A 21,868-nucleotide genomic window follows, 5' to 3' on the forward strand; every position below is an offset into this window, starting at 1 on the left:
GGGACCGTTTATATATTTCACCTAACTTAAATTATTTTACTGCTCCAATGAATTGTAACTGAAATAAAATGGACATAGTCAAGCAATTGTCTACCGAGCCCAAACGGACTCTACGGGATGGAAATTGGAACTTGGAAAGATCGCCATTAGATTTTCATCTATTTTGGGACTTAAGGGGACAATTAGAGAAAAGTTACCGAACCAAAGAAGAAATTGCTCTAATGCGAAAATTCTCATTTATATCCACGTGTACCAGACCCCCCCCCCCCCAAAAAAAAAAGAAAGATAAATACTTCCACCGCCGGTGAGTTGTTTATAGCGCCACCGCCGTCGAACGATATAGACGAATGTTAGCTTGCAGCTGCAGGTCCTTTTTAAGGTGGCCACTTACCAATTACCAACATTTACAGGTACGACGGTCTCTGTTTTTCTCAGAATCGTTTAGTCAAAAATCAAAATATTATAAATTTTTTTTTTTGAAAAGAAAATCAAAATTGTAACATGAACACGTATTTTGTGCCTATAGTGAAAATTAGAAGAGTTATGAACACGTGTCAACTAATAGAAGTTACATATTTCACTGGGTAATCTAACCGTTGCAGAGATGTTTTTCTTCTTGCGGTTTCGAATATAACTTGGGGACGCATATTGAAGGAGTTTTTCATGTTGCTATGGACCGGAAAAAGCAGAAAATGATTGCCAAAACATGGAGACCTGTTTCTACTCAATCAAGGTCTAGTGAAGGTCGGTGTTTTTAACTTGTTAATATTTGATTGAATTGGATCAGTGGTTCTAGGTTGTTAAGCTTTCTCTACTTTCATGTTATCCAAATAATTCATAGATGATAGTGTTAAATCAGGATATATAATTATAAAGCAGTTGTAGATTTTTAGGTGTCTGATATTCTGTAGAATACACTGTAAAAGATTAATGTTGGAAATTCTAGGTGATGAGAAGCATAACCTTGGAGGTCAAGTGCAAGAAGTTAAATGCACCGTCTCTTCCTATGAGTCAACAGTTTTGGCAGAGGACAGTGGAGCTGAAGTAGTAAATGATGATGAACCACTTTCAGCAGCACAGAAGCATTCAGTTAAATTCGAGGTAATTTTTTTTGGTTGCTTGTAGGCAGAGGCGGATCCAAGATTTAAACTCTAGTCAACCTATAAGGTTCTTACCGTTGAACTCATTGTATTTTTAAAATTATGGGTTCATATCTACTATTTGGTGAATATTAGTGGATTTTTTATGTTCCGCATCGAAAGTAAAGTAATGGGTTCAGGTGAACCCGGTGTCAGAAGGCTAGCTCTGCCCCTGCTTGTAGGTACAGCTACAGTTGATAATTCGACTAGCTTTTTTTGAGTTTTGGCTGTGATTCTTCACTTTGAGCTCATGGCACTTGTTATGAATGATTTTCATCATAAAATTAAGTGGTCTCCCAATAAAATTGCTTCCGATTTTCTCCTACCACTCGCATCTCATTTCCAAACATACCTGCAGGCAGGAGCTTCCTTGATGCGTTTCATCAGAGGGAAAGGGTATGACTTTCTGTGTGATTCTTGCTTACCCAAAAAACGAGGGCCTAATATGTTGCTTTGATATTCTGCATATAGGGGTGCAACACAGAGGACAATTGAAAAGGAAACGGGAGTTAAAATCATACTTCCATTATCGCGGAAAGAGGATTGTCTAAGTGGGTTGCTTTTCTATTTCGGGCTGATTTAGATTGATTCAGCTACTTTGCATTTGATTTAGTCGTTTGATTCAATCTAATGATTTGGTTAACCTGAATTTCTCTTCTGAAATGTACTGTATGATTTCTATGACCTACTTATGTTGTTCCTGGACCTGGGTATATTAGTTGATCATTCAACTACCTTAGATGAACTATATATTCTGCTCTATTTGGGCAATTCCATTCTAAGCTGTCTTTTAACACAACTTAGAGGTTCTTTATAACTGAAAACTCTCTAACTATCAGACTTATCCTAATGCGGACCTAATGTAGGTGTAACAACAATGATTAATGCGTAAATACGCTAGGTAGTATCAGCTGATAGACCCTATGTCTTGTGTTCTATTCTTAGCTACTGCATTGATTTTTAGAGATCATAGATCTTTTGAGATAACCTTCCTTCATGTGATTTTTGATCTATAAGTATTTTCAATCACCATAATGTTGCACCTACGAAGTAGTGCATTAGGATGTTTATGTGCTGAAGCAAAACCATCTTAGTTACCCTTCTCTCATTTCTTCTTTATGTGGATTGCTTGTATCTTCTGTCTGTTGCAGTTATTTGTAATCTTAATATTTGGTGATTCTACAGTTTTTTCTTTTCCGAAAATTCCAAGCTTAAGTCCATTCGTGTTTCCTGCCACAATTTGTTTGACCCAAAATTTTGGAAGCATGCTGTGATAATGTGCTTTGCTCTTTTCTTGTCATTGGTTGTGGTGATTGGCTTTTGGTCTCTCCTTTGTGATGTATTATTCTCAGTAAGTCTCCTAAATGGATTTGGAATCCACTTTTCTAAATGTTTTTGCTGCGTGTAACTTCCACCATAACTTGTTTCTTTCAGAGTGATTGGACCTTTTTAAATTGTTATTGTATTGACCTATACTGAATATGGGGTCAATATTGAAATCCAAAATGTCTATGCTTGATTTTTTTTCCTATTTTTAATATAGTGTTACATATTGCAGTCATAGAAGGAAATTCTGCTGAAAGTGTGGGAAGAGCATCAGATAGAGTCCAAGCCATAATTGATGAGGTTAGCACCAACGTTTACTTTTGTCCGTGTTAGCAGTCAAATAAGGAAAAAAGAAATAGCATTGCATCTCTGTCAACTTCTCTAGAGCTTGTACCTATAATCTGTGGTAACATGTAATTATCTGTTTTTGCTCAAAGATTTTTTATTTTGATTCTCTTACTTTTACTTCTAAATGTTAATGCTATGATGATTAGTGATGTTGTTTAGCTGATGCATTATGGCACGAACACAAAAGACACAAGATATCTTACCGTATGTCATCCAGTGTCATTCCTTGCAACTCTTAGGAGCCTTTTCCTGTTTAAAGTTGGGTCCAGTTATCACCTGGTTTTGACCTTGAACCTTCGCATTTGAAGTTGCTTTTTCAATTAGCTTTTGGGCTCTCTCTCTCTCTCTCTCTCACACACACACACACACACCTGAAACTAATGTATTAACTGTCTACTGGAACTCTTAGCTTTCCTGGCACTTTCAAAATGATTAATAATTCAGAACTATGAAATAACATTCTTGTCTAATTTTATTTTATCTCTTAAGCAGCTTTATAGAATGCTCAAGTGTGATTCATTGTACTTGCTTGTCTTATGAGGAATCTTGCTCAAGAGTGATTCGTCATTCTTGCTTGTGTCATGAGGAATCTTACTATTTTCTTCATCTCGATTTTGATTGCATTGTGCTCATTAGTGTTATTTGCGCGTCTTTTTCTGTAGGCAGTTAAAAGCCGGAATCTTGATTACTCTCACTTTGTATCACTTCCATTGGCCATATACCCTGAACTGGTCAACAAGCTCATCAACTTTCAGAACTCGATTCTTGGAACTACCGAAGTTAACCAAGATGAAAATTTGGAATGTGATTCAAGTGGTAACACTTCTGATTCGGAAGGTGAGGAGCACTACTCGAGTAAACCACGGGTTGCAGTGGAAGTCAAGACTAAAGATTCTAATGATCATGTTAAAGTGGATATCACCAACATGCCACTCGTGAGTTACTCGCCTAAAGTGTCCAAGTCCTCTCCCTCAGAATCAAAGGCTTCTAAAGTGTTAGGTATAAGATCTATGTACTATGTTACTTTTATCAAAAGATGAAGAGAGAAATAGGATTCATGTACTATGTTGTTGCAAAAGATTTCTGTGGTGAAAATTCTTATCTCTGCATTTCCTTCTTATGTTTATGATAATATCTTTCCCTTTCAACCTAGAACAGGAGCTCATTGCTTCCTTCTTTATGTCTTAATCCCTGACAAAACCAATGAATTTTTTCCACTCAACAGATTTGGGAATTGAGAAGTCCATCTTTATTAAACCAAAAACATTCCACTTGACTGTGCTCATGCTGAAGCTTTGGAATAAGGACCGAATTAACGCTGCTTCTGAGGTTTTGCGGGTAAATTTCCAATTAGATGGCCATTTTCTTCCTTTGTAATATCTTTTTCTCTGTCTAACTCTTCAAAATAAAAACAAAATAAAAAATCACGCTTCTTGTTGTGTTTCCAGAATGTCTCACCAAAAGTAATTGATGCTTTGGAGAGTCAACCTGTGTCTATAAGACTGAGGGGTTTGGTAAGTCTTTATCCAAGTTATACTATTATGCACTTCAGGCTGCTAGGTGATAACCATTGCACTTACTCTTTATGATCCTTATTTTTTCAAGTTTATTCTTTATAATCTTTCACTTGTCTGTGAACATAAGGTAATAAGGTGTTGCTGGAATAATTTTATCTCCCTAGGTTATATCATCTCTTAAGCGAAGCTAATTTTTTTGGTACACAGAGCTGGTTAGCATGACAGTTTAACTGGCATGTGACCCTTCCCCTTGATATTTGTCTGTGGAGTTCAATTTGCTTTATCTGCTTGCTATCTATTTTGGATGAATCTTCTGTTACTAATCGGCATAAAAAATATAGGTTAACACTCAACAATAGGTAACTTATTATTGATTCGCATAAAAAGTTTGGACTAAAATCTGTAGAAACGCCTGAACGTTTTACTGAAGTTGTCAGTAAGTGCTGTTAAAAAAAAGATTATTCATGGGCGTGAGAAGTTGATTAAAATCTGTAGAAACCATTAAGCTTCTACGGAAGATTCATATAACCCTATTACAAAATTCAAATGTTTATATTTTGAAATCTCAAAAGACTTATAAGAAAAATTATCTGCCACTACTCATACCAGCTCATGTCAGTATAGGCTAAAAACCCAGAAAATGGAAGGATGCTGTAGATTGAGCAGAAGGTTTAATGTTGCTCTTGCTATAGCAAACATACTTCAATATTAATGGTTATCTTGATGCAGCAAACATACTTTGGATCTAGGATTTGTTAATCAAAGTATGAGAGGAGCGAAAGGAAACAAGGGAGGGATAGCCTAGTGATAAGGATTCTCCGCCTACTATATGATTAGTAGGAAAGGATCACTGTGGGGCTCCTATTTAGGGAAGGGGGTGGGCTCTACCATCTCTTGTTGAGATGGTGGAAAGTTCTTGAATGAACATTGATGGAAGACATCTAGAAGCATGTAGCCTTTCAGTGCTCACAATTTTAGTACCTTGAGCCTATGGCTGTCTAACGGGAGGGTAATACCCGAACCAGTACCGGTTCGATTGGGGATATGGATGGGGGATTTGGGTAAAGGGTAAGGGGACTGGGAGGGTACCGGAGAAAGTACCGGATTGGTACCCTTAATTTTTTATTTTTTTTTTAATGTGGCTGTTTTTGCCCCGTTAGGCAATGGTTATTTTTTTAAACATAGCCGTTGGCAACGGCCAAAAACAGCTATTTTTGCCTCCCTAGCCCCCTAACACCCCCTACCCCCTAATTTATGTTTTTTAACCTCTAAGTTTGTTCAAATACATTATTTCCTATTTTAAAACTATAAGTACCCCATTTCATTCTTTCAATTTTCACACAAAACTCTCATATCTCTCGAATTCTCCATCTCTAAGGGTAATGCTAAGGACGGGGGTCCTTATTTTGAAACAAATCCTTTTTTTTTCTTTCCTTTTCTGGGCTAACTTATCTTTGCTTGGGAAATCCTTTGGTTTTCACCAAATGAATTTCCCAAATAAATCCTAACCAATACGAGTTTAGGCGTTACATACAAGAAACGTATATTCTTGCTTTTCAAGGTTTTTCTAGAACAACAGTTAGAAATAATGTTTGCAATGATGAGGGAAATGAAGACTTGCTAATATATTGGAAGAGAAGAAACTTTGGCCTTCCAAAAATAATTCAAGAAGACGATGGTGCCTATAATAAAATACTATCTACCGGAGACAGCGGGGACGCAGAAGAACAAGTGCTATCAATTTCAAGCGAAGAACCAATAGAAGTTATTGAAAAATTCCGTAAATTGTTCAAAAACAATATGTAATTTTATTTTTATAAGTATTGAAATAAAAGTATTAAATTCTTTTCATCCATTAAAGTTTGTTTGTATTTAAATATAAATTTTTTTAATTTTAATTTAAAAATACCCTAAGTATCCGTACTGCATCCTTAAGTATCCTCCCCTAGGACCGGTAGGGGTACTAGTAGGGTACCAGTAAAAGTACTCTTACCCCGTACCTTTAAATCCCCTTAATGAAAGCATCCTTAAGGAACCCCCGTTACCGGTACCCTCCCCTTAACCCTTAACCCTTAAGAACCCACCTTAGACAGGCCTTGAGCCTAAGATTATTGCAACAGTCATATAGGAAGTGTTTCATATGCTATTATAGAAAATAACATTTTTATAATATTTAAGTTCATAGGACGAAGATAATTTATATTTTGTTGTTTCGAGTATTAAACATTCTTTAAAATTTAACTTGCATTCTAATCTTTTACTTCAAAAGAAAAATGATAGATCTCATAATAGAGATATCTGAAATGTTTAAGTATAAGGTTCGAATACAAATTAAGTTATCACCTAATGTGCTTGTTCCTTTTTTCTTTTTATAAGTAAACATGTTTTGAACGTGATACTCTATGTAACATTGACATGCACCACAAAATTTCAATAGTTTGATATGCAAAGTAAAATAATACGAATTAACTTTAATCAATTTAGTTTTACTTCTCTAGTAAGTTTTTGGCTTTTTCCTTTTCTGGAGAGTAATTGCCAGGCTTCGGACACAATGTGTTTACTTGCTCAGATATGCATATTTTCCGCTCAAATTTTATTGTACGGATTCTGATATCTATTTATTGTGCTATGTTAATATTTTGTGACAAAACGATAGTGCAATTGAAGAAGAAACATAGATCAGGTCTGCCTTGACCTTTTATGCTTAAATGGAAGAATTACAAACAAAAATGGAAACACGGGAAAGAAAGTGGAAATGTTAAATAGCAAATAGACTTCTGTACTTCTTAACCCAGGAACAAACAAATGGTAAATTTGTATTAGAGCCTTATTTAAAAAAAAATTGCATTGGAGCCTTCAAATATGCTGCTGATAGCAATGTTGACTCACTTGGAATTAGGCGAAAGCAAATGAACGAAATGATAGGTAATGCAAAAGAAGAACATCTGCCTTATATTAAATTTAGAGATTTCCTTTTCTGTTTCATGTGACACCAATCTCTTTTTATGGATGCTTCTTCAATTGGTTGGTCTCTGTGTGCATGCGCGCGCGTGTGAGAGAGTGAGAGAGTAAGAGAGAGACTACAAACCATGTAGATTTTTAGATGCTGGATATTTCTAGACAGTTGCTTCTAATAAGATTTCACAAGGTCACAATTTTTCTTGGCTGGAACTCAAATTTGTTCTTATCCTGCAGGAGTGCATGAGAGGTTCTCCTGCAAAAGCTCGTGTTGTATATGCTCCTGTGGAAGTAATCGGTGGTGAAGACCGACTTTTACGTGCCTGTCGTATCCATAATTTCTGGTGTCTTCTTCCCTCACCCTACCTACTTTTTTTTTTTTTTAAATTTCTCTGCTATTTAAAAGGGAATTTAGTACCTGCTTTTGTTATCCTTAGCCTTTCTAGAGGTGATCACTAACGCGTTCACTGAAGCTGGTCTTGTTCTTGAAAAAGATGCAAACCAGAAGTTAAAGGTATAGGTTGCAAGGTGTTAATTCTTTCTCCCGGTTAATGTTGTTGGCAGTTTCTCTATTGTTTGTCCGGTAGGACTCTCTATTTCTGTTGATGCTCCGTTCAAATACTTTTACCATTCAATCTTGCTGCACTGCTGCTTCTTCCTTGCTTTTCCTTCCCCCATGACCCCTCCACTTTATTTTCTCAGAAAAACAATTTATTCATCGCAAACAAAGGCCTAAAAGCAGCACCTGGACTAGAATCTGTTAATACAGCCTGAACTGGTTCAAACCTGTTTTGAAAAGTAAAGCAGTTTCACTCGCTGCCAAGAGTCTATTCTGCATCCATTTTAATTCTGACACCTTTTTGAATTCAGCATTCTCGAACCCTAACTCATCTTCACCTCCTGCATTCCAACTTTATATGTCTGGAACTTGTTTCTTCAGTTGTATTTTGCTTGCTGATACTTTCTTGTGGTGTTCATTTGTTTTTGTTCTGGTATCAAGTTTTAAATACTTGAACATTATGCTTCGGCTCATTCAAGTATGTTTTCTCTTTTATGGTACTTTTAAGAATGGTTTGGCCCCCTTAAAACTTTTGTAGACTTGCACTTGATGCAAGTTACTTTTCTAGATGTATTCTATTGTCTTGCTGGTCTTTTCCCTTTACAAATTTAATACCAGAATGCATATAGGTTATCCATGAAACTGTCGTGGTGGAAATTGCTAAATTTGTGTTCTTTTTATTTTTGCTATCTCCTTGATTTGAAAAGTTCCTGATAAACCTTTTATGCCCCTTCTACTACAGTTGCATGCCACTATCATGAATGCGCGACACAGAAAAAGGTGCCATTTTTTATTCTTTCGTTGCATAGTTTTGTTTATTTGCCGGCTTAAGGTCTCTATCATAATTCTAATAGTTGCATAACGCTCTTTGTCGTTAAGGGTGCCACTGACTTACTGTTCTCTAATTTGTAGCAAAACAAGATCAAGAAAAGCTGATTCCTTTGATGCACGAACAATTTTTGGTCAATATGGCTCAGAACAATGGGGAGAGTATCTTATCCGTGAAGCTCATCTTTCACAAAGGTTTGTGTTCGATGACAATGGCTATTACCATTGCTGTGCTTCCATCCCATTTCCTGAAGAGATGCAACTCGATTGAGTTTTAGAAGCCAGGTTTAATAGTTTGTCTTTTGCTGTTATTGGTAGTATTCTGTCATAGTTAGTTGTGTTGAATCTTCCATCATACTCTAGGCCGTTTGGTTGAAGCTGAGAGTTACTATTATTCTGTGTGCTACCAATGTAGACGACCTCTTTTTATTAACTCAATATCCTCTGTAGAATTCAAGAAATTCTTGTCCTGCATTAAGCAGTATGATGGAATTTGTTTGGTAGTTTGGACAATGATATTAGTCTCCTGACTAGCACTGCTGCCTGCTTTTTCATTTAATTAGAAGAACTACTTAAGTTAAAGAACAGAATTGCTGTCTTCCCACGCTATAGGGGTCAGGGGTGGAAGTTTGTTGCAACCCTTTTTCTATTTGGTGATCTAGTTTATTACGCATTGTCAGGCTATCGCGACATAGTTTGCTTCTGTGTAATGTCAGGCTACTCATTCTAGTTACTGAGAGAATGCTGGTATGATCTCCACACTATTTATTGGTAAAGATTCATTTGTTATTTTAGTTGACTGCAATCCAGTTTGTCAGGGTTAGTTTGGATCCGTCTCCCGTGATTAATTTTTAAACATTGGGTACATTTAGCCTTGAGCCGAGGGTCTGCCGGAAACAGCCTCTCTACCTTTTTAAAGGTAGGGGTAAGGTATGCGTACACACTCTGTGTGAATACACAAGGTTTTTTTGTTGTTGTTGGGTACATTTAGCACCCTGCAGCTGGAAACTCTGGATGGCTTTGGTGATTAGGCCGTTTCTAATTTGACTTAATGGGTAGTTTTTAGAGTTATGCTGGCGTATTTGAAGACTAGTTAGAGATGTGTAGTATTCTTCATTGCCTGTGCCATAGGAGACTAGTTAGAGATGTGTAGTATGCTTCTTTAGGGTTAGTGAAGCTCTATAGGAGAACCTGGACCCAGAAACTTGATGTTTAGTTGATGAAAAGTAGTTTTTTCATGGAATTCTCAGCTATCAAGTAAGAAATGCCTCTTACTTTAACTTTTGCAATGTGGTAGCATCTGATAAATATAACAAACAAACAAATGAATACTTCATGTTCTTAATGGTCCACCTCCCACACCGTCCTTCCTTACTAAGCAAGTAGAAAGCTATGGAGTCTAAGATTAAGATTACTAGGAGAAATTCAAAAGTTGAGGTTGAGGATGTAGCAATTACCACATGTTTGTCATAAGTCACTGTCAATAGTTAATCCAAATGATTTCGGCAGGCATATGGGATATAGTCGGTCACAAAACCGCCGCACAAATTAGGCTTGAACTTCAAGAGGCAATAATTAATTCATTTATATATGACATGTATGCTTGTGGTAAATTGTAGATGAAGATGGCTGTTAGTCAAGTTTAAGGGACGAAGCATAGTGACATAACGACAAAATCGAACTAACTTATTACTCCATCAATTATAAGGCATTATTGTGCTGTTGTAATCGCAATAATTTCTTCTTGTCTCCTTTTTAGAATTTGTACATGATTTTTCATTAGCTTGTACATATTCGGATGCTAAGGGTATAAACAATCGAACTAAAACAACTAAATAAGCGATATTTTCTTTTTTTTGGTTTTGTTTGGTTTTTGTTTAAAAAAAAAAGGACCGTATATGATTTTATTTTATTTTATTTAAAAAAGTCTGAATCAAATCGGTAAACATATACGCAAATCTTATGTGATTATTTCTAAATTAACACATCATTTTAGTAGGTGTATGAGTATTTAATAAAGTAGAAAACAACTAATTATTCAACAATGCTTCTAGGCATTTTGGTAGATCTAATCCTGACTTCACGCAGGAAATTATAGTATGCTAAGTCAAGTCAGATTTTTAAATCAGTAAACATAAATCGTTCAAAATCAATAAATTGACAAAACGGAACCGATAAATTTATATATATATATATATATATATATATATATAGTATTTGGTTTAATTTGGTCTTAATGACTAAAAAATAGACTAAATTTAATTTTTTTTGGAAAATGATATTGTATAGCCGCTCTCAAAATAATAGCCGAAAAATGTATTTTTTTTTCTGTGTGTGTGTGTATATATATACTAGAATTTTACAAATTTTATATAAATTTTTTCGATTATCGAATATAAATAATTTCTAGCGTGGGCTAAAAGTAAAAAACGCTCTAAATTTTTGGTAGGATAGTTTTAGGTAAGAGAATCTCAAGCGAGAGATTTTAAGAAAGCGAAAAGTTGTAGATTAAAATAAATTATATTTTATATAATTTTCTAAAAGTAGTTGTAACTTATTTAATTAAATACTAAATAAGTTGTATTATTCTTTGCCAAGCATCCTCATCTTGCCGTGTATATGTATTACGCATATTATGTCAAATGGACTTGTATGTATTTTCTCAATATCCTTTTTTAAAATTTTAATTTGTACAAGAAACATTTCCAATTTGAACACAAAAGCAAAATGGCTAAGAATGGAGAGTGAGACAATAACGGGGTAGCTATCAAACACATTATTATCGATCATTAATAGAGGTTATATAATAAGTCATTTTATGATCAGAATAGGTCCAATTATTTTAAAGAACATTAATCTTATATCCGATCTTTTAATTCACAAAAGCAAAAGATAATGAAATTAAATACTGCAAAAGTTGTTGGACAGACTCATGATCAATTAAAAATTTACAGAACAAAACCTAATATTCCTTAATGGAGAATAATTTAATTCAAAAGTGCAGCCAACTACCAAACATGACAGGAACTTTCGAAGGATTCCTAATCCAGCAAGTAATTTACATTATTAAACCCTAATTATCCAATATATTAATTAACTCACAATAAACCTAATTTAGTCCACTTCAATTTATATCCATACATTTCATAAAAAAAAATCAAATATACAGAGGCCCCCCCAATTCTCTAAGTTCATAGTTGGTCGGTGCATTTTGTGGACCAAACCCTATTTGTCTCTGTCATGCCACCATTACTTCACTTTTTTTTAATCATTATTTACCTTACATAGGGTACCCCTTAGACGGGCCCTCCACCGTTCTTATCAAGTTTCTCCTTGTCAAATTCAAAGCTTGTCAAATTTAAAACTCGAGACCTCTAGTAAAGGGATGAAATACTAATAAAAAATGAACAAAACGTATTGAGTATGCGTTCATGTGAAGCTCAATGTTTCCAAATTGAATAATGACTTCGATATAATAATAACAATGTACTAGTATATTTTTATAGTTTAAGGTTTGGAGAGGGTAATGTGCAGTGTCGAGGCCAGAATTTATACAAAGGGGTGTCAAAATTTAAAGAAAAGCCAAAAAAATGAAAAAATATTGCAATAGGGAATGGAACTTACAACCTTCAATCACTTTTGACACCCCTTGACCGTTGCACTAGGAGATTGTCTTGTATCAAAGGTTGTCACCCATTGTATATATTCAATTTTTTTTAAAAAAAAATACCTATCTATGCAATGTTATTCTTCTGGCGAAGGGGTGTCACCCCTCGAACAAGGGTAGCTCCGCGCATGCAAACTTTACTGGCTTATCCTTACCTTATGGAGATAGAGAGGTTGTTTTCGATAAACTCTTGGCAGGATGCTGCAATAGGGAATGGAACTTACAACCTTCAGTCACTTTTGACACCCCTTGACCGTTGCACTAGGAGATTGTCTTGTGTCAAGGATTGTCACCCATTGTATATATTCAATTTTTTTTTAAAAATACCTATCTACACAGTGTTATTATTCCGGCGAAGGGGTGTCACCCCTCGAACAAGGGTAGCTCCGCCCCTAGTAATGTGCATGCAAACTTTACTGGTTTATCCTTACCTTATGGAGATAGAGAGGTTGTTTTCGATAAATTCTTGGCTCAAGAAACGCAATATTCGGCAGGATGCTGCAATAGGGAATGGAACTTACAACCTTCAGTCACTTTTGACACCCCTGACCGTTGCACTAGGAGATTGTCTTGTGTCAAGGGTTGTCACCCATTATATATATTCAATTTTTTTAAAAAAAATACCTATCTACACAGTGTTATTTTTCCGGCGAAGGGGTGTCACCCCTCGAACAAGGGTAGCTCCGCCCCTGGTAATGTGCATGCAAACTTTACTGGTTTATCCTTACCTTATGGAGATAGAGAGGTTGTTTTCAATAAACTCTTGGCTCAAGAAACGCAATATTCGGCAGGATGAAAAAGAAAAATAACAGTGAAGAAGCCATGTTTGAATTAAGACAAGAATATAACAACAACAAAAAAAAAAAAATAACAGGGCAATAAAAAAATCGACACAAAGATAGTGGCAGCTCGATGGAGTACTGGGCCTAAAGCTGAATCGTTATTAGAGACCTTTAGAGGCAAATATGTTAATTGTATTTTACAATCGACTTCTTCTAATATTCTCTTCCTAATTGATAATATAGCCAATTTATTTAATCATTCTTAAGATATTATCAATCTTAGGTAAAGTTTTGTTAATTTTACTTTCCATCAGGGGAAATGTCTTTATTTTTCTATGAGCAATATTATATAGGCATGTGAAAGAAGAATTAAATCTTTTATTTCATTGAGTATATCAATTAAAGTATAATTTTTTACTTGGATAGTTTTTGGTAGTACTTTTGTTATAAAATAAGTCCAAAAATCAATATGGAGCTAATTAGCTCAAGGTATGTACAGAAACTATTGTAAAATGAAAATTAATCCAAGTTAAAGAGAATAAGAAGAATGAAGGAGGAAGCCATTTAAGTGCATGTCATTTATTTGTTATAGCTCAACTAGTTCGCCCTAAAAAATAGCATAATGTTTGGACTAGGCCATAATGATTATTGACATAGCAAATGTATGGTTTACTATTATAAAGAATTATAGGAGTAATTATTAAAATATATTTGTTATATATATAATATGAATAATATTTCACTACTAGAAGGTCGGAAAAACGCGACCAAGGTCGACTGACCAAAGTTGGTCGGTTTGTCAAAATATTTTAATTTTTAATTTTTTTTACGAAACCGACCAACTTTGGTTGGTTTTCTTTGGCGCAAAAATGTGGGAAACTATTTTTGAGTCCCGCAAAATTTATTTTTCAAGAAACCGACCAACTTTGGTTGATTTTTCATTTAAAATAAATTAAAATTAATATTAAAAAACCGACCAAAATTAGTCGGTTAATTCGACCGATCATTTTAAAAAATCGACCAACTTTGGTCGGTAAGTTTATTTTTTAATAAAACCGACCAACTTTGGTCGGTTATTTTAGTGTGAAAATACAATTAAAGAGTATAAATCAAATAAAAAGACAGTCTTAAAACAAAGTGTACCAATAGTCTAGTGGTATAATAGTATTGTGCCACAGTACACCCCCGTTTGATTCTCAGATGGTGCATTTTTTTTAATTACATAATTAAAATACCGACCAACTTTGGTCGGTTTTTTCGACAATATTTTTTTTAATTTAATTGACCGACCAAAGTTGGTCGGTAATTTCCGATCAACTTTGGTCGGTATGCGCTTCCAACCTTCAAATATCGTCCACACATAAATGGTCGCGTTTTGGACGGTTATTGGCCATTACCGACCAATTTTGGTCGGTTTTTTTGGACGGTTTTTCCCGGATTTCTAGTAGTGTTTGGAGCCCTATAATTTTAAAATTCAAAAATAGCCAGATTTACAAATGGTCATTCAAAAATAGCCACAGTTTCAAAAGTAATCGAAATTTAGCCATTTTTCATGTAAAGATAAATCTGAACGGAAATACTGTTCAAAATCCGGAAAAATACTCCAGTATAATATACTGATAATATATCGGTCCAGTATATTATACTGGAACTTTTTCCGTGTTGGAGTTCCAGCATAATATATTGGAAATTCATACACAATGCACTGATCTCCAATATATTATGCTGGAACTTTTCTGTGTTGCAGCAAAATAGTGACTATTTTTCAATGACTTTGCAAACACTGACTATTTTTTAATGATTAGTCCGAAAACTGACTAGCCCGTACTATTTTTACCTTGGCTTTAGTTTCCTTGGGGTTGAGCCGCCCGTACACAAAGTAAATAACAGGTAAGAATAAAAATCGATGGAGAATATAGTGACTTAGATCCGTATTAAAAACTTCAAAATTGAATATACATATTTAAAATTTTGAGTCCACCTCGGATCCTGATCATACCCATTAGTTATGGTTCACATGGATGAGGATTATTTATGAGGTTTGAAACATTCCACAAAAAGCACATCAGTGACAGCTAGGATTTGTAAGAAATACATGAATGGATATGCATGGACACATATGTACATTCGCATATTCCCCCTTATGGCCTTATCTTGTTCTATATGTAACAAAAGGTCAACAACAAAAAAAAAAAAGACAGCTCAGATATATCTCAGGTTTACGCAAAAAGGTTCGAAGAAGGGTCATAACTCAAGAGGGTGTGATGGAGATAGTCATACCCTATTACAAGCATTATTGGCTGATTCCACTACTCGAACTCATGATTTATTGACAGTGACGGAGCCACATGGAACAAAGGGGTGACACCCCTTCACCGGAAAATTGCACTATTGCTAGATAATTTTTTTTATTTTATGTATATATTTACTATATGTTGATTCCCCTTGACGTTTCGATGTATCTAATTATTTATATTTTGACACCCCTTAGTGAAAATGCTGGCTTCGCCCCTGCCTATAGATCACACAGAAACTAGAGGCGGATGCAATGTATCGGTACCGGTTCGACTGAATCCAGTACTTCTAGCACGGAGCATAAATTTATGTGTAAAAATTCATTAATATTGCAATATATAGCAATATGAACCCATAACTTTAAGAATATAATGAGTTCAATGCTAAAAACTTTACGGGTTAAACCCAAACTTAAATCTTAGATCCGCATCCAACGAAAACAAATTTACCATCACATGTAACAAAGGAGAAAGCTCTTACTGTATGCTACAGTGAAAATTTCATGAATTTCATTAATTAACTTTATATTAAAATATTTCTATACTCCTACTATATATATGTGACACAGAAAGGCCTCTTAGTCTCATCCAAAAGCAATTTTCTCTCTAGTCTATTCTTGTCGTCCCTTCTCCTTTAGCTTCTAATTACAAGTAAATAAATTATTTTAATTGTGAAAATGCCTGGCATAGCTTTTGGACGTATAGATGATTCATTTAGCGTTGGGTCTCTTAAGGCCTATCTTGCTGAATTTATCTCCACCTTGCTCTTTGTCTTCGCCGGAGTTGGTTCTGCCATTGCTTACAGTTAATAACTTCCTCTAATCCTCTTCATCATCAATTTACCTTTTCACTTACATTTTCGTCGTTAAATACACTGGCCGGTGTTACCGCCAGGGACAAATTTAGGGCGAGTTCTATAAAATTATATTACTTTCGACTTGAACTACCGATGTGCACTATAGAACATGTAGAATGTATTATACACGTAACACAACTATACTCGCTCTAAATCCACTAACTTTCTTACATGAACGTGTTTGATAAACATGAAAAATGTTTCATGCCTATGCAATTATATCTACATGGTATTTAATTTATTTATTTTTCACAATGGAAATATAAAAGGGGAGCCTTGGCTGCGTAACTAGTAAAGTTGTTGTCATGTGAGGTCACGAGTTCAAGCCGTGAAAATAACCTCTTGCATAAATGCAGGATAAGGCTGCGTCTTGTGGTTCGGCCCTTTTCCGACCTCACGCAGAGCAGGAGCTTAGTGTACCGGACTGTCCTTTTTCACAATGGAAATATAAGATTCTAAAAACTGTACTCTTTTTTGGATATATTGCAGATAAGTTGACAGCAGATGCAGCTCTAGATCCGGCTGGGCTTGTAGCTGTTGCAGTTTGCCATGGATTTGGTCTATTCGTAGCCGTTGCCGTTGGCGCTAACATTTCCGGTGGACATGTTAACCCTGCTGTTACCTTCGGATTGGCTCTCGGCGGTCAAATTACAATACTTACTGGCCTCTTTTACATCATTGCTCAGCTTTTGGGCTCCATTGTAGCTTGCTTGCTCCTCAAAGTTGTTACCGGTGGATTGGTAAGTTCTAGTAGTATTTTTACCTTAACTTCAAACACTAATATATACTTACTCCGTTCATTTTAGTTGTTCATTTTGAACCTTTTACGCCTATTAAAAAACAATAATTATAGTATGTATTTTACCTTATAACCCTCATAGTGATAGCATTTCAAAGAGTCGTAAAAAAATTTATTTTTTGGAGATGAGTAATTAATGATGTGGGTACCACAAAAAAAAAAGTTGTCATTCTCTTAGATTTGCTAAAATGGACAACTAAAAGTAAAAATATATTTTTAGTATAGTGGACAAGTAAAAGTAAAAGTGAACGAAGAAAATAATAAAAAAATCATCCAATATATAGGAAATATGACATATTACCAACTACAATTGATTAACTAATATATAGTAAAAAGTTATTTACACTATCAATATATATAAGTTAAAGTCATTTTTAAATACAAACTTTTGAAGAAGAAAAATAAAACTATTGTTCGTGCTACCTCCCAGTTGTATTATAAAGTTTTGTTTGGTATTTAACTTGTATAAACTGACAAAGTAATTTTTTTAACACTGTCGGATTAAAACTTTGTAATTTGCCTTAATTATTGGTCTTGTTATTTAATCTCACTTTTGAGGGATGATACCTATATTATCATTGATGTTTTGATAGTACAAAAATTATTTTACAGTATTAGTGCATAAAAGTTAGATTTGTTATGTTGCAGCCAATATTACATTTTTTTAGGTCTCAACTGTGATTTCTAACACTTGCGTTACAAAAATAGCCGGTCGATTTGTTATTTATTTTTTATAGTCGATATACATAGATTATATATATATATATATATATTAAATACGTTCTTTTTATCTTTTATTATTTCAGGCTGTTCCAATCCATAACGTGGCAGCTGGAGTGGGAGCTCTAGAAGGAGTTGTTATGGAAATTATTATCACCTTTGCTTTGGTATACACAGTGTATGCAACAGCAGCAGACCCAAAGAAGGGTTCATTGGGTACCATTGCACCCATTGCCATTGGTTTCATTGTTGGTGCCAACATTTTAGCCGCCGGCCCATTCTCTGGTGGTTCAATGAACCCGGCCCGTTCATTTGGGCCTGCTGTGGCCAGTGGCGACTTCACTAACAACTGGATTTACTGGGCTGGGCCTCTCGTTGGTGGTGGATTGGCTGGTCTTACTTACAGCAACGTTTTCATGCAAAACGAGCACGCCCCTATCTCCAGCGATTTCTAAGTAAAAAATTGTTTGAGTTTGATTTTGTAAAATAAAAAGGAAGAAAAAAGCAACATTAATTTTGCTCTTTCTTTCTTTTTGTTTGTTTGTTTTCCACTTTATCCTTTGTTGTTTTCTTTCCCTTTATAGCTTTTGGGTTTGCAGCTGTACATTCATCTTTGGTCCAATGTTGTCTACGTGATGATGCTCGAATTTGGTGAAATCGCAACCATTTATTGTCATATCCTTTTTTTATCTTTTTGTCATTCCATTTCGGTTATCTTTAGCTCACACCCCCAAAAAAAGGAGAAAAAGAAATATTCTTTTTGCTTATGGCGATAAAAAATGAAGAGAATGATTAAACTAAGCCGACAAACAACTTAAGCTTTTTATCATGTAAGACTGGTACAAATATTAAATTAATTAATTTGCTAACTATTATGAACAATAAAAGAAGAAGAATAGTATTATAGAGAAAAGTAGAGAGAGAGAAATTTTATTGATTTGGGATCAATTACAATAGCATAGAATCCATCTATTCATAGGGGAAAAGTGACTTAGCCACCAAGTAACAAACCCTAGAATCTCTTTAGAATATAGACATTCACCTTAAATACAATTCTATTTATAACACTCTCCCTTGAATGTCTATTTAATGGGAAAAAAATTCTAGAGAAGGAAAAAAAGTACACATATTTAGAAATATGCCCTTTGGTTGCCTCATTAAAAACCTTGCAAGGAAAACCCAGTGGAACAAAACTTTGTAAGGGAAAAAGAGTACAACGCGCATTAACTCCCCCTGATAGCATCAATTCACATCTTTGAGCCTTCGCATCCCGGTCTTGTACATTAGCTTCTTGAAGGTTGACATCCGTAGAGATTTGGTGAACAAATTAGTCATATTATCACTTGGATGAATATGTTGCACCTTGAAATCACCATTCTTGTATATATGTAATCTCTTTATATAATGTTGTGGAATAACCTTTTCAATATCTCCATAGTGGTAAAAATTTCCGCTATCACATTATCATGCTTATAATTATAGCAAAATACATATGTGCACAAATTACACCTATCATATGGTACTTCGGGACCAAGAATTGTATATGCTTCAAGCGATTTAAATCCTTCAAGGATTGTCATATAATAGAATTTAATTAGATGCATATCAAGTTTTCATGTCATGCTAGACAAATAAGATATCAAAAAATGATTGCACATACCATTAACTTTATACTTTCAAGTGTTTGAATTGCAGGTCCAAATACTTATCTTTCATATGAAACCAATTCTATTCGAATTGCGTCTCTTCTATTTGGCCAATATTTTTGTGTCTGTATTCGACAAACTTAAGATCTTCATCTATACTTAGCTCTATCATAGATGTCGACGACAAACATTTTATATCGGTTCCAACATTCTTTCATAAAGACATGCCATAGAGATCTCTTCATTCATATTTTCAGGTACCAGAATCTCTCCCGAGATTTGTTATGTCATGTGATCTTCTAGATCACTTGCCTCCTTATTATGATCATTTTGATCATTTGCTCATCTTCTTAATCAAGAATTTTAATTGAAACTGATTTGTCTATACGCTTTAAGTGTACCATAGACTTTGTCCTTCTAGGACTCGTTCTAATTGGAGCATTTGCAGTGAGAATATAGTTATTTTCTTTGGGTCAGCAAATGCGTCTAGCATGCTTTGCAATATATTGTAGATGAATTATCTTTTTATGAACTTCAAGTTCATATTATCTTATTCGAGGATCTAGATGTACAAATGATAATTCATTCCACGTAACTTTTTCTCAATTGTTTATCATGTTTCCCCCTCATGTTAGAAAAACTAACTTGCTTCCTCAATTTTGAAAATTCATCTTTATGCATTATGGTGTTTATCAAAATATACCCGCACATTAATAATAATAAGATGAAATTATTTGGTTCCTGACCCTGAACCACTTGTGAGGGGAGAATGTAATATACTTTCGTATATAACCTATATCAAATTGATATAGATAAATTTGTTCTTATAAGCAATAGTTTAGCTATTAAGTGGAGGCATTCAATAAATCATTTTGCTAAACCAACTGTTATGTAAACCAACCTATCAAGATGAACTATCTTGAATAAAAAATCTAGAAATTCTGCTCTAAATCAAATTATTAAGAAAGTTACCTCGCAAACACCACATTGCGGGTTAATAATAATCGCACATGTAACCATCTCATAGATGCATCTTATGTGGTATACATGGCAGATGAATGAGCCCATATTCACCTTTGAAATTTCCAGCATTCATGGGATCCAATCCCAATTTTAGTTGGTCTATTAGTTAATGAGAACATGCAACATAAGAGAATTCACAATGAACTTTCTAATTCTTTAATATTTACCCATGTGAATTCTCTTTTATTTTTGTACATCATGCTTAAATTGATATGGCTAAACTGATTATGCCAACTGGATAAATTATCAATATTGATAAAGTTCAGGTTTACACCATGACATGTGCAAATATCAATAAATTCCAAGTTTATTATGATATGGATTTTTATATCAATAAACATCCACTTTATTGTGGTATTCTTTTATTTGTGTAGTACAAACTGGAGAATAAAGTGGGTAACTTTTCACATACATATTACCCTGCTACAAGTCGTAGTAATAGAAAATATTAAATCTTTCCTTTATTTACAGTCTCAATATAACCAACCGCTTTCGCGAATACTTTAAAAACTCAATTAAGTTTCTCTGAGACTTACTACATCACAATGTCTAATTGATAATCAATTCCTCCAAAATAATAATAATTGGCTCTTCGAGAGCTCTCAATTAATTTGGTAGTACCACATATTCATCAACATCCATACAGTGAATATCTCTTTCAAGGAGAAAGTTATATCATCATGGTCATGGTCAAAATCATTATAGGCAAGATATGTTGATCCTATTACTTTTGCCCTGTAATAATTACATTGCCATAATATTTTGGCATATTCACAATAGGTACATGATCAATGACCATTCATGCCATAATAATAAAATTATTTTCTTATATCATCTCAAACATCATTCTAGAGGTGAGTGTGGTATATTCACTACCACTAACACATTCATATTCTTCCAAGAATGAATATGTATTCATAAATCACATGTTGTCACATTCATATCATGAATGGGCCATAATCATCTATATGTGCTTTACAAAATTTCATGTCAAATCAATGACAAATATTACTTTCCCAAAGTGAAGGATTATTTTGAGAATCCTTATTGTTCTCATTACCACAACGCTGACGATTATAATTTTGTCTATTGTCACGTCCACATCCATTGATACTTTTACGGTAATAATTTTATCTTCTTTTAGACTTATTACATATTGTTACCATATTCTCTTAAGGAAATGAGAATGAAACAAATTCAATAGAACGGGTTTTCAATAGTTTGCCCACAATCATACATGAATTTGATCATGGCAAGACATAAAAAATTTACCACTTCAGGTGGTTATATTTTTTACAAACTCCATTAGAGTTATAATCAAAATTTACTGCTTGTATTTAAATTCAAATTATAGAATAAAAGAAAAAATTATGGTAAAATACATACCTTAAATCCAGAATTTATTC

At 34.3% G+C, this 21,868-nt stretch overlaps 2 protein-coding genes across 6 annotated transcripts; both read left to right on the forward strand.

Moving 5' to 3' along the window:
* Positions 1–203: 203 nt before the first annotated feature.
* On the forward strand, positions 204–9,191 carry LOC104234651 (uncharacterized). Of its 5 annotated transcripts, none has more exons than XM_009788245.2 (13): positions 204–410; positions 603–744; positions 947–1,101; positions 1,498–1,535; positions 1,611–1,690; positions 2,698–2,765; positions 3,476–3,812; positions 4,039–4,151; positions 4,262–4,327; positions 7,526–7,616; positions 7,735–7,802; positions 8,590–8,627; positions 8,760–9,191. In XM_009788245.2, the coding sequence occupies exons 1-13, from the start codon at positions 348–350 to the stop codon at positions 8,944–8,946; spliced, it is 1,446 nt and encodes a 481-aa protein (XP_009786547.1). In that variant the 5' UTR covers positions 204–347; the 3' UTR covers positions 8,947–9,191. The 5 variants fall into 5 exon arrangements, with proteins under 5 accessions (XP_009786547.1, XP_070027466.1, XP_070027468.1 ...); XM_070171366.1 differs by having other exon boundaries at positions 275–410; positions 655–744; XM_070171365.1 differs by lacking the exon at positions 7,735–7,802 and having other exon boundaries at positions 8,555–8,627.
* Positions 9,192–15,999: 6,808 nt separating this feature from the next.
* On the forward strand, positions 16,000–18,469 carry LOC104234650 (aquaporin TIP2-1-like). Its single transcript, XM_009788243.2, has 3 exons — positions 16,000–16,222; positions 16,764–17,014; positions 17,880–18,469. The coding sequence occupies exons 1-3, from the start codon at positions 16,096–16,098 to the stop codon at positions 18,246–18,248; spliced, it is 747 nt and encodes a 248-aa protein (XP_009786545.1). The 5' UTR covers positions 16,000–16,095; the 3' UTR covers positions 18,249–18,469.
* The last annotated feature ends 3,399 nt before the right edge of the window (positions 18,470–21,868 follow it).

The sequence above is a fragment of the Nicotiana sylvestris genome, chromosome 3 (assembly GCF_000393655.2).
Source record: "Nicotiana sylvestris chromosome 3, ASM39365v2, whole genome shotgun sequence".
NCBI lineage: Eukaryota > Viridiplantae > Streptophyta > Magnoliopsida > Solanales > Solanaceae > Nicotiana > Nicotiana sylvestris.